This window comes from Cryptomeria japonica, chromosome 10, assembly GCF_030272615.1.
Source record: "Cryptomeria japonica chromosome 10, Sugi_1.0, whole genome shotgun sequence".
NCBI classification, from domain to species: Eukaryota; Viridiplantae; Streptophyta; class Pinopsida; order Cupressales; family Cupressaceae; genus Cryptomeria; species Cryptomeria japonica.
In genome coordinates, this window is record NC_081414.1 from 293,865,755 (window position 1) to 293,881,768 (window position 16,014).

The 16,014-nt window shown below is 34.5% G+C and overlaps 1 protein-coding gene and 2 non-coding genes across 3 annotated transcripts; 1 reads left to right on the plus strand and 2 right to left on the minus strand.

The window, feature by feature from the left end:
* Positions 1-505: 505 nt before the first annotated feature.
* TRNAE-CUC (transfer RNA glutamic acid (anticodon CUC)) lies at positions 506-578 on the minus strand. Its single transcript has one exon. It is a non-coding gene; the product is annotated as a tRNA-Glu (tRNA).
* Positions 579-2,961: 2,383 nt separating this feature from the next.
* TRNAS-GCU (transfer RNA serine (anticodon GCU)) lies at positions 2,962-3,043 on the minus strand. Its single transcript has one exon. It is a non-coding gene; the product is annotated as a tRNA-Ser (tRNA).
* A 10,903-nt stretch (positions 3,044-13,946) lies between these two features.
* LOC131859508 (uncharacterized) lies at positions 13,947-15,724 on the plus strand. The gene has a single exon (XM_059213332.1). It carries the CDS (start codon positions 14,120-14,122, stop codon positions 15,416-15,418), a length of 1,299 nt encoding a protein of 432 aa, XP_059069315.1. The 5' UTR covers positions 13,947-14,119; the 3' UTR covers positions 15,419-15,724.
* Positions 15,725-16,014: the final 290 nt, after the last annotated feature.

Sequence of the window (16,014 nt, forward strand, 5' to 3'; positions counted from 1 at the left end):
ATTATTGTGGAAATTAAAGATATTTTTTTCCCATCCAATTCCTTTAATTTATTCAACAGAGTAGTGTTTTTAGAATTTGTTCAAAGTGTATGCATTACTTGTTAAGTTGTAAACGACATAAAAATGAAGAAAGATGAATTGCATTATCACAAGATTTTGTATACGAATAGTCCAAGATGGTGAAAACCAAATACAAAAGGTAAGTTAAAAGTTTCTTCTATGTAAAAAATGATTGGAATCATATTTAAGACACAATCCCAGTTTGATATTTTATAATGTTAACTTATACACGTAACAAAACTTGATTCTTTTGTACCCATTCAACTTTGCCAATACACTAAAAATTAATTAACTATTTAAATATATAAAATATATTATAAATCTCGCCCATTTAAATTAAGAAAAATGTATAAAGAGAAAAAGAAAAAGTGAGTGTACATTTGAAACCAGGCCGTACAGCAACCAAAGGAACATTTTGGTGTTCAAAATTCAAGAGTTTTAAAAGTTCCGTTGCCGGGACTTGAACCCGGGTCTCTCGGGTGAGAGCCGAGTATCCTAACCAGCTAGACTACAACGGAAACTTTGAAGGGTTTTGGTATTTTTATTCTCTATCTATAATAGAAAAAAAGCATTCTCACTTCCCCTTCACTGCCCAGTTCATTTTTATTACACGGACGGCATCTTGAAAGTGATGATAATTTCAAACTCATTTTAATACTAATTATATTTATAATTTATTATACAATTCTAACATTTATGGTTCAAATTTTGAATCTTAAATATGATTGACAGCGTTTTGTTTTATTTACATCATATTTAAAAATGTATAATCAATGGAATATTTTCCATTCAATTATTTGTATGAATTGTGAAAATAAAATGTTTTTTATTATGTTAATTTTTTTTTCAAAATATAATTTAAGTAGACACTAAGAAGATTGGTATTATTGTTAACTTTCTTTTTTAAAAGTTAGTTAATAGGCAGCCACAATATTTGTTAGGAAGAGTCATTATATAAAATATTTAAATTTTTTAATCTAAAAAAAAGGGACGATCCATTGATAATATAACATTTCATCTGGCTTACAAACAAGTGTCACGTAATGACAAGTACTTGCTTTTTAGTACTTGTCTTGTAATGAAAATTCTTTGTTGTGCTTATATAGTTATTAAAAAAAATTATTTAGATGTACTTTACTTGAATATAGAGTATAAATTGATTATTAAATTTTATAAGTTGACTATTAGTAGTGCCTACTTTAAAATATATTTTTTTAAATTATTATTTTAAAAAAAATCATATCTATTTCAAAATTATAACAATTTTTTTTTTTTAAATTAGGATTCTTAAAATTAATAAATAATTTGAATTTTCAAGGATTAGAAAATATAATTTTATAAATAAATAAAATACATATTAAACATTTTTGTACAAAAATATTATTTAAAATATATAAATATTTTTATAGTAAATTTTGTATTTTATATTTTACTTCTCAATTGAAATTTTGTATTTTATTTATTTATTTATATCAATTTTTAGTATAATTATTTGTTATAATGACTTTACTTTTTATTACTTGATTAGTTATTAATAAAGATTAATATCAATATTTACATTATATTGTTAAATAATAAATATATTAATAATTATATTTATTTAAAAAATATTTATTAATTGTTATAAATATTAAAATAATATGATAATTAAATTATAATCTACATTACATATTAATTATTATGAAATTAAAAAATAAAAAATTATTTGATATAATGAACGATAATTAATTTTTCAACACAAATTTCTTAAAATAATATAATATTTTTTTATCTCTATATTTATGACAATTCAAATTATATAAATAAAATTAATTATAAATTATAAATTTTCAACTCTTTTTCATTATTATCTATGAATACTAACATGGAAATATTGTAATAATTGTTCAACTAAATTTCATATTTATATTAAAAAATATTTCTTATTAATATTATGTAATTGTACTTGATAATTTCATCTATATACTAATTTGTTAATAATCAATTGAAATTGACATATTTGTTATTTATATAATATATATTATATGATAATAAATTTATTATATAATTATATTTATTATTTAATATTGAGATATATTCTTAATTATTAAATATTAAATTAATGAATAATTAATTAGATTTATTTATTTTATTATTAATGCTAAATTATTATTTTTTAATTTTTTAATATTAATATTAATAATTATCATAATATATCAATGTTATATCATAATATTAAATCAATTCTATAATAAATAACTAGATTTATTTAGTTATGATTAATGCTAATTTTCTTATATTTTTATATTAATATATAAAATTTATATTCACAATTATTCTACTGTATCAATATTATAAGGCAAGTACTCGCCACTACGTGGCACTTGTTTACTATTGTAATGAAAAATGTAGGATATCAAGGATGCCATTTTTAAAGGTTGTATAAAAAAAGACTCGGATAGAACTAGTAGAACCATTGTCAATAAAATTACATTTCTTTAAACAGTTAAATTGGTATATGTGTAAGCAATAATTAACTTAAATAAATAAATTTAAAAAAAAAAAGAACTTTATATTTAAGTTATTAATATATTATGAAATTTATCATATCTTAAGAATCACAAAGGTAATTATTTATATAAACATTTACTTTAAGATTCATTTTTCAATCTTAATTCCAAAAACAAATAGTTAATGATTTCTCTCAATAGTCACATTTTTTTAAAACTAAATCTTAACAATTATATAACTTTTTTATTTTTTTTAATATATACCTTTTGTTTGCAATCACAAGTTCTAAGAACTAAATCTCCACAACCTCAAAAAAAAAACATATTAAATTATTTTTAATATATATTTCAATTATCTTAAAATCACATTTGTAAAATAGGTTGGAAATTGTGTAAAATAAATTTAAAACCTCGTCGCCTGAGAGATTCGAACTCTCGCGGGGAAACCCCATGTACTTAGCAGGCACACGCCTTAACCACTCGGCCAAAGCGACTTGTCGAAATCATAATACCATTATAAAATTTTATCGTAATATTTTTAAAGGGTTTATATTCTTACACATAAATTATTGCCGAATGGGGTAAGATATTTATTCAAGAGTAACTTTTTTCTGCGGATATATTTATTGCTCCCTTTGATTAGATTAGTTTTAAAACTATATAAATGTAATTAAAATTTTGATAAACCCTGCATAACATGATGATCTAAAATGTTGTAGATTTAAGTTTATGTCATTATTTTTTCGTTTAATATTTTAAATTAATTAAAAAAAAAAAGTTTTCATTATGATGTTAAAGTTAGTTTTAAAAGATTATAAATTTAATTATTTTAATTTTTTGTGTTTGTTGATTTGATTTTTATTATTTATTTGATGATGATCTTTTTTTAATTAACTATTTCTTCTTTCAAAGGATGTAAAGTAAAGAAGTCGTGACTAAAATCTATGTAATCTCTAACTCAACTATTTTATATGAAATCACTTTATTGATGATAATTTAAGACCGAAGATGGGTCTGCTACTTTTCGGCAGTCTGTTGAAGCGATTTTGCTGACTGGATCCCTCTGAGGGTTTTTCATTGGCGGTCTACAAGCGCGGACTGCTCCCAAGGTGCTAGTGTGGATCTGGAGGAGGTCTCCCTCCTCCAAGTGGTTTGCATTTTCTTTCCCCCCTTTACTCTGCATTTATGTCTCCATAATTGCTTAGTTGTTTTTTCTTTTGCCGCCCCCTCTCGGGCATACGTTGGCTCTGCCTTTAATGGAGGCAAATACAGATGGGAAGCCCCATTCCCAAACCTCGCCACCCTCCTCCCAACCCCTTCTGCAACCAAAGTCGTTCTGTGAGGCCGTGGGTGGAGGCTCGTGCTCCGTCGCGAAGGACGCTAGGTTCGTGGCTGCCGCAGATGGCGATGGAGCGGGTCCACAAGGTAAGGACCCTGGTTTCGACCCCAATCCTTTCACCATCTCCCCTAATGAATCTATGGCAAATGAAATTACTTTGGAAAAAAATAGGTTGAAAGATTCTGCCATTTTCTTTGCTTGTGTGGATGTTGATAAATGCCCTCCTCGGAAATTCATGGATGACTAGTTTTACAATTATTGGAACCTAAAATTAGGGCTTCATTTTTCTTTCTGTAGACAAATTCAGAAAGGGTTGTTCATCATAATTTTTAAATCACATGAAATGCAATCAGAGGTTCTAAATAAACTATACTAGAATGTGGGTAAAACGGCTTTTCGTGCCCTAAGTTGGTCCCCTGAAGCTAATCCTGAAGAAATCTTGGCTCTTTCGAGCCCTAGATGGGTAGTTCTTAAGAATATACCGCCGTTTTTATGGAAGTTCATCCCTCAAATTGTCGAACCCCTCGGTAATTTCATCTGCATGAATGAAACCCCACGTCTTGTTCCCCATCTTGATGCCAAAGTACTCATCTCCATCCTACCTGGGATTAACTTGCCCAATTCCCTCCATCTCAATATTGCAGAGGACGTTTTCTCCTGCCCGTTGGAATTTTTGAGAGGTTTGAACGTGTGCTTCCTCTCGAGGAAAAGAGCCTCCGCCGCGGATGCTTCTAAACCTAATCCCGCCTCCAACGGTCACTCTGTCCTGTCCACTCAGCCCGCCACGGAATCCGCCCCTGCTTCTCACCCTAAACCTCCCATTCCCGCCTCGAACCCCCTACCCCCACCCTCCTTCGCGGATCCACCTCTCCATCCTCCGGATGCCGCCTCCCCTATCTTATCAGACGACAGCTACCAAGTCGTGATGAACTCCAAAAAGTGCAGAAGGAAGAATGCGCAGCAATTGGCTCTAGATAAGGGTGGAGCTTCTTCCAAGCCTCCCCTGCTTAATGTTTCTCACACCCCTTCTAAGGTTAAAAGCATAATTAACAGTTTTGAATCCCCTCGTAGATGCTTTGGCGGTATCGCTATGGGTGATGGCTCTGCTAATGTCTCTGAGAAGATCGAGTCCACCCTCTGTAAGGATAGCGGTAGTGGATCCACTAGGGACATGTCCTCAATTTCTGCCATGGCTCAGGTCATCAGTGCTGACAGTAGTGGTGTTAGAAACTCTGCCTTTTGTTGCCCTAGCATGTTCCCCTCACAAGAGCCTCGATCGGAGGCGAATGTCATACCGATAGAATTGGAAGAACCTCTCCCAGGAAGTATCTGTCTGGAGAAAGATGCGCCTGGAGATGACCTTGAAGTGAAAACAAATGGCATTCCCAAACCTAATAGAAGGGGAAGGCCCATGGGGTCTAAGAATAAAACTAACTCTGCTAAGAAAAAGGACAAGGGTTCCCCTGCTTGTGACAGCAGCCTCCTAGCCGTTGAAGGTCCATAACTTCCCCATCTGGTTTACCATGAAATTCATCTAATGGAATGTGAGAGGTTTGGAGGCTCCAGACAAGAAGAGGATTGTTAAACATTTTATGGATTCCCATAAAGATCTGGATTTCCTGATGTTAATTTTACGTTGGAAACCAATTTAAACTTCATTTGGAAGGACTCTATTAAATTTTGCTCCAGCCATCTCAAGGGTAGGGGAGGTGTTGGTTTACTCGTCTGCCCCAGATGGGCGAATCACATCACTAATAATGGTTGCTCCCCTTGTAACAAGGTTGTTTGGGCATCGGTAGTATTAACAACACCCTCCTTGGGATCTGTAACATCTATGTGTCTAATGACTATAAGGAAAGAATTGCCCTCTAGGATTGGATTGTCTCCCTTCCCGACATACCTTGGATCATAGGGGGTAATTTTAACATGGTAGAGCATGGTGAGGACAAAATGGGAGGCACATTTTTTTTTGGAAGGGTTCTGAAAAAGCCCATTGGGATAGGATGAAACATATTAGAAATTTATTTGACCCTCTTCTCGGTAAAAAGGTTGAATCTAAGGGGCTTTGGAACACTTGGTGTAACTCCCAAATAGGTCCCAACAGAATCTATTGTAGGCTCGACCGTTTCTATGCCAATAAGGACCTCCTTTCATTTACCCCTATGCTTGTGAAAACCTTGTCATGGCCTGCCCCTTTACTCTATCTGATCATCACCCCATCTCTACCCATATCAGATTATCTGACCCTCTTCCCACCAACAGGTTGGGGCCTAAGAAATTCATTCTCAACACTAACCTCCTCCAAGATACAGATGTTCTCTCTGCCATTGGCATTATCAGACTGATCAATAAAAGTAACAAGGACCTTGTGTCACATAGTGATAGATGGAACTTTAATATTAACTCTTGGCAAAAACTCTTGCAAACTATTGGTCAAAAAGGGCCAAAGACTATAGATATGAGGAAATTAGTCTTAACAGTAACCTCTCGCGGATGGAAAGTGAAGTCCAGTCAGATCCCTCCAACCCTGAACTTGCTGCTAATGTGGCTAGTGCGAGGGATGCTCTGAGACGACACCAGCAAACCAAGATTAAGGGGGCCATGATTAGGGCCCGCACCCAACGGCTTCAGTTTGGTGACAAAGGCTCCAAGTTTTTCTTTAACCTTCTTAGGCAAAAACATAGCCGAGAAACAATTGATAGAATCATCATTAATAATGATGAGATCTTTGACCTTGATAAGATTAAAGAGGCCTTTGCTCTCTTCTACCAAAATCTATTCACCTTTGAGGAGTCCGAGGTGAATAAGACCCTTAGAATCGAGTTTCAAGCCATCATCCCCAGAAGGATTACTGAGGAAAATGCCTGCCTCCTGAAGCGTCACTTCTCCCTTAATGAAATCCAAAGTGCCATCAATTCCCTCCATGACGATAAAGCCCCGGGGCCTGATGGGCTCCCTATTGAATTTTACAAAGCTAATAGTGGTTGGATTTGCTCTGACCTTCTGGACGTTTACAATGAGGTTGTCCTCAAAGGCTCCCTTGGAGGATCTATCAACAAGGGCACTATTAAACTCATACCCAAGGATTGGGATAAGGCCCTCATAAAAAATTGGAGGCCCATTACTCTTCTCAATGTTTCCTATAAGATCTTGGCTAAAATGCTTGCTATAAGGTTGGAAAAGATCCTTCTCAGGTTCATATGCTCTATGCAAATCGGGTTCATTAAAGGTAGATATATTCTGGAAAACCTTATCACCAGTTGGGAAGCTATGGACTGGGCTAAGGTTTCTGGGCAGATGCTGCTATGTTTCTCCTAGACTTCGAAAAAGCCTATGATAGGGTGGAATGGGGCTTTATTCTCTTGATGCTTAAATCCTTTGGTTTTCCTAGGGAATTTTGTTCCTATGTTAAAGTCCTTTTATAGGATGCTTCTGCGCAGATAGATATTAATGGCTCCCTCTCACCTCTTATTGTGCTTTCCCGCTCCATTCGTCAGGGGTTCCCTCTGGCCCCTGCCCTATTCGTTATTGCCTCAGATGCGTTATACTATCTTCTTAGAGATAGCTCGCTCTCCTCCAAAGTAAACGGAGTTAAGCTCCCTGATGACAATGAACTTATCAACATTCAATTTGCCGATGACACAACCCTCTTTGTGGAACTTACCAAAACTAATATGGATCACCTTAATCACAAACTACATCTGTTTGGCTCTCTCTCGGGAGCCCGGATCTCTAAGGCCAAGTCGACCTTCCTTAGTTGGAGGGAGCATCCCCCGGATTGGTTTGATAATTATGAATACCAATGGGGTGGCCCATCCAAGATTGTTAGATACCTTGGTGCCCCATTTTTTGTATCCCCCTCCCTGAAGGATATGTGGCTCTGGGTTAAAGGGAAAATTGACAAGAAACTAAGCAAATGGAACAATAGATTCCTCTCCCTAGCTGGTAGAGTTCAAGTTTGCCAAAAAATCCTCTCATCTTATAATATCTACTATTCCTCTACTTGGATGTTTAGCAACTACCAGATCCTAGATATTCAAAAGGCTATTAGACGGTTTCTCTAGTCGGATGGTAAAGGTAATAGGAAATTGCATGATGTTAATTGGAAATGGTGTCACACTGAGAAAACTCTTGGTGGCCTTGGGGTAAAAGATCTTAGGACCCAAGGTATTGCTCTTGCGGCTAAGTGGGTCTTCCATGCCTTGGAAGGGCAGGAGCCTTGGAAGGTTTTAATCAGAAGCAACATTGAGAGGGTTGTTCCTAAGAAGGCCAACACCTAGAAAGGTTTACCTTTTGCCGACCTGGTGGCTGGTGACTTCCCTATCTCTGTCCAAGGCTCCTGTGTGTTTAGGTCTATTTGGAAGGCCTGGGAACATGTTAGAGGATTATTAGGAAACACTAGTTTCAGTAGTGGTGACCTTATCCATGGTGAGAGATCCATATGGTGGAACCTCCATCACGCGGGCAAGCCTTTATCTCTCACACAGGGGTGCTCGGCTAGGGCCTGGGCCAGCAAAGGCATTAAACTCTTCATTGATATTCTGGAGCATGGTAATATTCCTTCTTGGGAAGAACTCAGTTTGAAATTCAGCCTTCCTTCCTCTCAAAAAAGAACCTACCATTTGATTAAGCAAGCTTGTGCGGATCTTGGACTACCTAAGGATTGTTATGTGGACTCACATAGTTTCCTTTTTTTTAAGTGGGCCGATGGTATTCTTTTAAGGCATAAAATATATATATGCTATTCTAAACTCTGATTCCTCTATTATCAATCATGCTAATATGTTATGGTACTCTGACCTCTCTGATCTACAGTGGCAGAAAATCTTTAGTAGGCTCTAGGAAAGTTTGATTGAGCCAAAACTCAAGTGCTTTAAATGGTTGTTGCTGCTGAATAGACTCCCTTTAAAAAGGAGTTGTGATGCTTTTGATCTTTTTTTTATCTATAAACTCCCTGATACTGGCAGACATATCTTCTTTGACTGCTCCATCACTAAGGAGATCTGGTTAATGTTTGGTTTTTCTATCCCTGACCTTATAAATACGATGGAAGTTGTCTCTAGTTATATTCATGGCTTAAAGAAGGATGCTAATATTTTCTGGTTTATTTTATCTGCTAATATCCTCTGGTATATATGGAAGATTAGGAATGCTGAGAGGTTTGATGCTCAAACCAAGGCCCTTACTGAATCTTTCCGAAGACTCACATTTTTAAAAATTGCTATGCAGGTTACTCTTACCATGAATGTTGAAAGGAATAAGTTGTTGAGGTTCCTGAAAGACGGGCACACAACCATGTTCGTTTATGAAATGAAAGATGGGTACGAATGGAGATGCAATATGGACAACCTCTCATCCTTTGAGGAGGCGCTCAAGAGGTTGAACAATGAAGTTAGAACTAACAGGGAACCCTCCTACGCCCAGGTTGAAATGCTATCTCAAACCCTCAGCCATAAGAACATTGTCTAGATGGAAGGACCACAGGGGTGGACGGCTTGGGTAGAGGCCATTGATGGCATCCTGTCCTAGATGGTATCTTGTCTTTTTTGTAATTTCCCTATTGATTACTTTCGGCCTTTTTGATCATGCGATGTGGCGTGGTCTCAGACTCTCAATCTAGTTTAGTTTTTGCTTCTGCTGTCATGTGGCGATGATAGCTATCTTTTTGTACTGTTCTCCCTCGATATTTAATATATAAAAAAAAATCACTTTATTTAATTAATTCCCCTTTCCCCCTTTTTAATTAAATTTACATTTAATTAAATTGATCCTTGCAAGTAAATAAATCTAATTTATTTATTTATATCCCCAACTTGTATTTATGCAAGTTGTTTCCTTTTTGTTGAAATAAAGTAATTTTATTTCAATTGAAATCCTCCTCCATCCACTTGCATTTTCCTACATCTCCCACTTGCCTCCTAAAGCATTCTTCTAGAACCCATCTAATCCTAATCAATTAGCCTAATCCCTTCAATCATTCCCTTTCCCTAAATTTGAGGATCTCGCTTCTCAAATTTGGAGGAAAGTCTTCCAAAAGCATTAAAGCCTTTATGTCTTCAACAAGCTAACTTGTTGAGTTCTCCCAAATTTGGAAGGACTCTTACAAATTTGTCCCCGAAGTCTTCCAAACCATTAATGGTTAACTAACCCTTTTGGCATGGTTAGAGAATTTTTGCCTAACTCATCCTTCATCTAACCCAAGGGTCTCAATCAATCACTCATGGCTTTACCCTTGGTTATCCCTTTAACCTTTGCACAAGGGTTTACCCCTTGGATAAAAGCTTTATCCAATGGATAACTCTAATCTAACCTTAACCTTACCTCCTAAGATAACCTTCATGTCTTCTCAAGCATTTAATGCTTCTTACATCTCCTCTCAAGCAACCTCTTGTTGGAAATTGTCACCATTTCATTGGTAAGAATGATGAATATGGATTGATTAACTTTCAATCCTGGCCCTTGTTAAGATTGCTCAATCTTGACCATCCATTGCCTTATTTTTCCTATAAATAGAGCTCTCATTCTCTCATTTTGATAATCCAAGTTTTATGCATCTAACTTATAGTCATTTTTACTAAGCATTTAACCTCTCTTTGTTAAAAATACACTAAGCATTTAGAAGCATTTCAATATCATAGTATATCCATGTTAGACTAGTATATTTTGTTAGGACAAGATTACTAATCTTTATCATAGCATCATATTCATACTAGTTTAAATCATTCTAGTTTCAAATATCATACATGTTGTAGGAATGCATTCATGTTATTCATAAATCATCACTCATTCTTGGAGTTGTCATTCCTAAGCCACCTTGCTCGATGCTCTGAGAACAAGTGAGACCCTAGGAATCCTGTGAGATAGAGAACAATGGGACACACCTTGGTAAGTTGAGCTATTCAATATAGCTCCATAACTTGTACCAAGAGTCTCATTGGTGTGTGGATCTTTTTGAAACCATTTTTCTGTTTCTGCTAACCACATTTCCCGCACATAGTAAGAATCGGGCATCGTAGCACTAGCATTATTTGATTTTGCAATAAAATCCATTGGAATGGTCCTCTAAGATCATAAGCCCCCCATGTTTTCCACTCTATTCGAGCCAGGACATGTTTGATCATGCTCAAGATACCCTGAAAAGGCAGTTTCAATATACCACATAATAATAATACAAAAAAGATGCCTAGCATCTCATGTTCCAACACAACAAGATTCACAAAATTTTATCTTCTGATGAACGTGAAATTGTAGGGATGCTTGAGTCAATGATAGTCTTTGCAAAGATCATAGAGTAAGATTGTGATGATCAAACATGTATGTTTCATGCCCATAACACTATAATGCTCAGTTCATCTTCCTATAAACTATTTTTTTCATTTCTAATGTAATTGCTATGCATATTGTTTCCATCTTTGCATTCTTGCTTCCAAGTTACTACCGTTGTTTCACTTTGTCATCACACAGGTATTTTTTATGACTATTAACTAATGGGCTCTATGCTTGTTTATATGACAAAATACTGTCAAATTTCTTTCATATTTACTGTACTGCTTACTCTATTGCTCCAGTATTTATTTTTGAAGTTAAAAAATGTAGAAATAAATTGAATGGACCCTAGCACAGTCAATTAGCAGACAACTACAACTTAGCTTGCCTTTGGTTGAAATAACCTAAAACCTTATATGAGTATAATGTGAACTTCCAATTCCTACAATCTTAAAAATGAATTAGATAGAAAATGATAGAGAACAACAAAAACATAATTGTCTGCTATACACAACAACTTGAAAAAAAAAAACCAGAACAATGGGTCCATTCTTATTTTGTGCCATCCATTTTTTTTTTGGTTGTGCTCATTTTAAGTCTCCACTGCCAGTAGAAGATTGTGAATTACCAGCCTCCACATCCTTAATGATTATGTTGGTTTCCAAATATCCTACAAACATCACAATTTTAAGGAAATGATCACCAAAATCTCGAATTAGAGCAACTGGTAAACATTTCAAAATTACCTTAGCAATTCAATGGAATGAAAGTCAATTAGGGTTCTCACTTGTACACTAAAGAATCTTGTACATTCAGAGTAATTCAGAAAAACTTATAATATCTAATTGGAAGACATTCATATTGTTTGAATTTCACCCCATCTATTTGTATTGTTCCAAACTTTGATTGAAATATATTTTGTAATGAGACATCTCCAGCCAAACCAACTGTGACAACACTATAAACTTTTACCTGTACTATTTTATGATCTTAAGAAACTTGGCTAGCATGCTCCTCCAAACGTGGATTGCATGCCAGTGTTTGATAAATTCTAAAGAAGTTGCCACGTTTAAAGTTTTTTCTAAATTTTTGTGAGTTTTTCCTTGTTTTTCTCCACCTAAATTTATTATATTTTAATTGCTTTTTTTTTCCCTTTGTAGGACTTAAAATTATAAAAAAAACTTTGTAAAGTATTTCTGATAAATTTATTTGTTGAATTATAATAATATTTATTATATGTAATAATTTTATTTATTTTTCTTAACATTTAAAAATACTTTTTAATCTGCTATCATTTAATTGTTAAAATAAATTATTCAACTTTTTACATAGGCAATACCAAAATTTAAAAACCTAATATCATATTTTAAATAAATAATAATTAAAAAACTAATATCATAGCTTTTAAAACAAATCTAAGGTAACCAAAATCAAATGATATCAAATTTAATATTAAAAATTACATAATAATAATAATAAATTATACTCATGCAACGTGATTTTAAATTTTTTTTATAACTAGAGTGAAAAATGAAAGGCGCAATTAAAATGGATTTACTTTATATAAGATATAATATATAATAACATTTAAAATATATATTATCCCTCTATCTCTAAACATGTCTTCCCCTCTACATACATCCCTCTTCATGGACGTCTTTGCCCCTCTATCTCACTCTATTTCTATCTCATTATCTCTTCATCTCTCTCTCTCTATCCCTATATCTCTCCCTTTTTCTACCCCTATCTCTACATCACTTCCTATCTTTATTTTTATCTTTTGATATCTCCCTCTCTATATATTTATTTTTCCATTTCTATCTATCCCTTCGTCCTCTCTCTCTTATCTCTCCCTCTCATCCTCCCTCTCTATCTCTATCTTCTAACCCGCTCTCTCTTTCTCTTTACCCCTCTATATCTCTCTATCTCTCCCTCTTTCTCCTCTCTAACTGTTGCAAACATAACATGAGTTTGTTGGTGATGGACCCTTATTATCTCTTCTTACCATACATCTCTCCCTCTCCCTACCCTAAATATCTCTCTACAATTGTCCCTTATTTTCTATATAAATCCATATCTTTCCCTTTATCTCGATCTTATTATCTCTCGATCTCTCTACCCTTACATATTATCTTTATCTTATCTTTCTATATCTCCCTCTCTATATATTTATCTCTTTCATCTCTATCAATCCCCATCTCCTCTCTATCCCCTTGTCTCCACATCCATATTCTCCATCTCCATCTTCAACTTCATCTCTATCCCTATCTTCCTCTCTATCTCCTTACCCCCTCTCTCTCCCCCATTGAACTCGTGTATTGCACAAATTGATGCAATAAACAAACCAATTTTCTCTCTAATCGACCTTACATACCTATTCGGCATACCTATTGCACACCAAGGTGCAATTGCTAGTATTATTATGTTTTAATTTTATATTATATTTATTATAAGATTAGTAAATTAATATTCTTAATAAAATATATTTTAGAAAAATTACATTGTTTTAAATATATATACTAAAATAAGATTATAATAATAGATTCAAAATAATATTATTAATTATAAGAAATCTTATAAAAAATTAAATAAAAATTAAAAAATATAATAATAAGAATATGTTAAAACATAATAATATAATTATATCTTAATTTTATAATATAATAATGATTTAATATTAATATAATAAAAATAACCTCGAAAATATATTATTAGAAGGTTCTCATAATAATATAATCAAAAAATAACATAAAAAATATATGAGAAGGTTCGCCATCGTTCTCGAACAGGCGTGTCTGAAACCCTCCAGGCCTTTCATCGTGCTCCCTTAAAACATGGACCGTTATCTCATTAACATAAGCATTCCTGGATTCTGAAGGAGTATTTTGATTTAGATTTTTGTGTTACAGGCTATTCATTTGAATTTTTTTTGTCTCTGTTGGGAGTTCTGAGTAATTTTGCTGCCATGGATAATCCTTTGTTTGGTGGGTCTTGGAGTCGATTCCCTGAAAGGCGATCTTATCAAAGGCCGCATTATTGTCATCCAAACCCTTACGCTGCAAATTCGTTCGCCACTCCAGTAAAATCGGAGACCACGTCCAAGGTAAAGGCCAAGAAGATCGTCTCAATTCCAATCAATTTCGTCGATTCTGAGACACCCAAATCCAAAAAGGCGCCCGCCATGGACGAAAATACAGCGGCTGTAAAAATTCAATCGGCTTTCCTAGGGTTTTGTGTGAGGAAGTCAAGGCCTCTGAACAAATTGAGGGTTATAATGAAAACCAAGGCAGAGGCTGCAGAAATTCAGAGGCGTGTGAATGACGAACATGTTGTGGAGTTGATTAGAAGAGATGAGAAGGAGCGGGTGAAAATGACGGAGTGGATCATGTCTCTACTGCTTAGGCTAGACGAAATTCAGGGAGTGATTCCTTTTGTGCGGGAATCAAGAAAGGTTGTGATTCTTGAGCTGGTTAACTTGGAAGAGACTGTAGATGACATAATTGCAGCCAAACCCAGGCAAGATGCCGCTACAGAAATTTCAGTAACTCCTGAAGCGACAGTGGAGGATTGCACCATTGTTGAAGAAAATGGATCTGGAAGGTGCTTGGAGGAGAGTCCCAATGAGGAATTCAAGAGAAAGGAGTTGCCAGGAGGAGCAATTGAGGTCTCTGTGAGTAGTGAAAAAGCATTAGCAGAGGAGTCTTTGCCTTCTCCAATCCAAGATTTGCAAATTGAGGGTTCCCCTGAAGAAGACAATAATAACATTGGAGTAGAAGATTTTAAACAGAGCTCTTCTGAAGCTGGAAAAATTGTGTCTGGCACAATGGTTGATGTTGTTGATAAAGATGCAGAGAATTTGAAAAGAAACAAAGTTGAAAGCCTACTCTTGGAGGCCGATCCATCACCTGCAATCCCTTACACAGAGGAAGGTGTTCAATTAGGAAATTCAAGGGATGATGAAGAAGCAGGGGATGAGATGACAGAGCAAGTAAAGCCCATTGAAGATATTGGCTTGGTAAGAGAAGAGAATGAGAAATTAATAAGGAGTCTATCTGATCTGTTGAAGAAAAGTGAGAAACAGAGTGAGATTATTCATGATCTGAGTCTGCGAGTTTCACAGTTGGAAGAGCAAGTATCTCGGTGCAACAAAAAGAAAAAAGTTGGGGATGGAAAGAAGAAAAGTGATAGATCTACAAAGGAAAGAGATGCACATACAAACAACAGGAGGATAAAATCTAACAGCTTTATGGAGGATTGGTTTTGACTTCTCCCCATTCAAGTTTTGGTAAATGCTTTATCCCTACGATTTTGCAAAAATCTAGAATCCAAAGAAGAAAGGTGCAATAAAATACAACATAGGTACCCAGGAGCGGCACCATCTACCCAGCCCTTAGGATACACTGGTATTTTATGCATATATTACATGTTATACATACATATAACTGTATGGCAACGTCTACCGCATCCTATGCATACAATACATGTTACCCATACATTACATGTTACATATATATCTAACTTCATGCCTGCATGCTGATGCATCCTAGGGGCTGGGTAGACGTTGCCCCCAGTGGCCCACCTACAATGAGTGTTATTGAGCATTGACTTCAAAAAAAATTTAAAAATACTAAAAATATACTGATTTTTTTTTTTTTTTGAAAAAGTTCAAAAATATATAAAATCCATTTTTTTTTAAATCTAAAAATATATAGAGTTTTCTTTTGGGAAAAAAATCTACCATTGAATAAAACACAAGATTACATTTATCTCAAAAAATATATCTATTTTCTATTTAATATAATAACATTTTAGAACATGAAATGGAATATTAATATTAATTCATTTATAGAAAACCAAGAA

What these genes read in the sequence shown, in the direction of transcription:
- LOC131859508 (XM_059213332.1), top strand. Translation starts at nt 14,120, where the DNA reads ATGGATAATCCTTTGTTTGGTGGGTCTTGGAGTCGATTCCCTGAAAGG.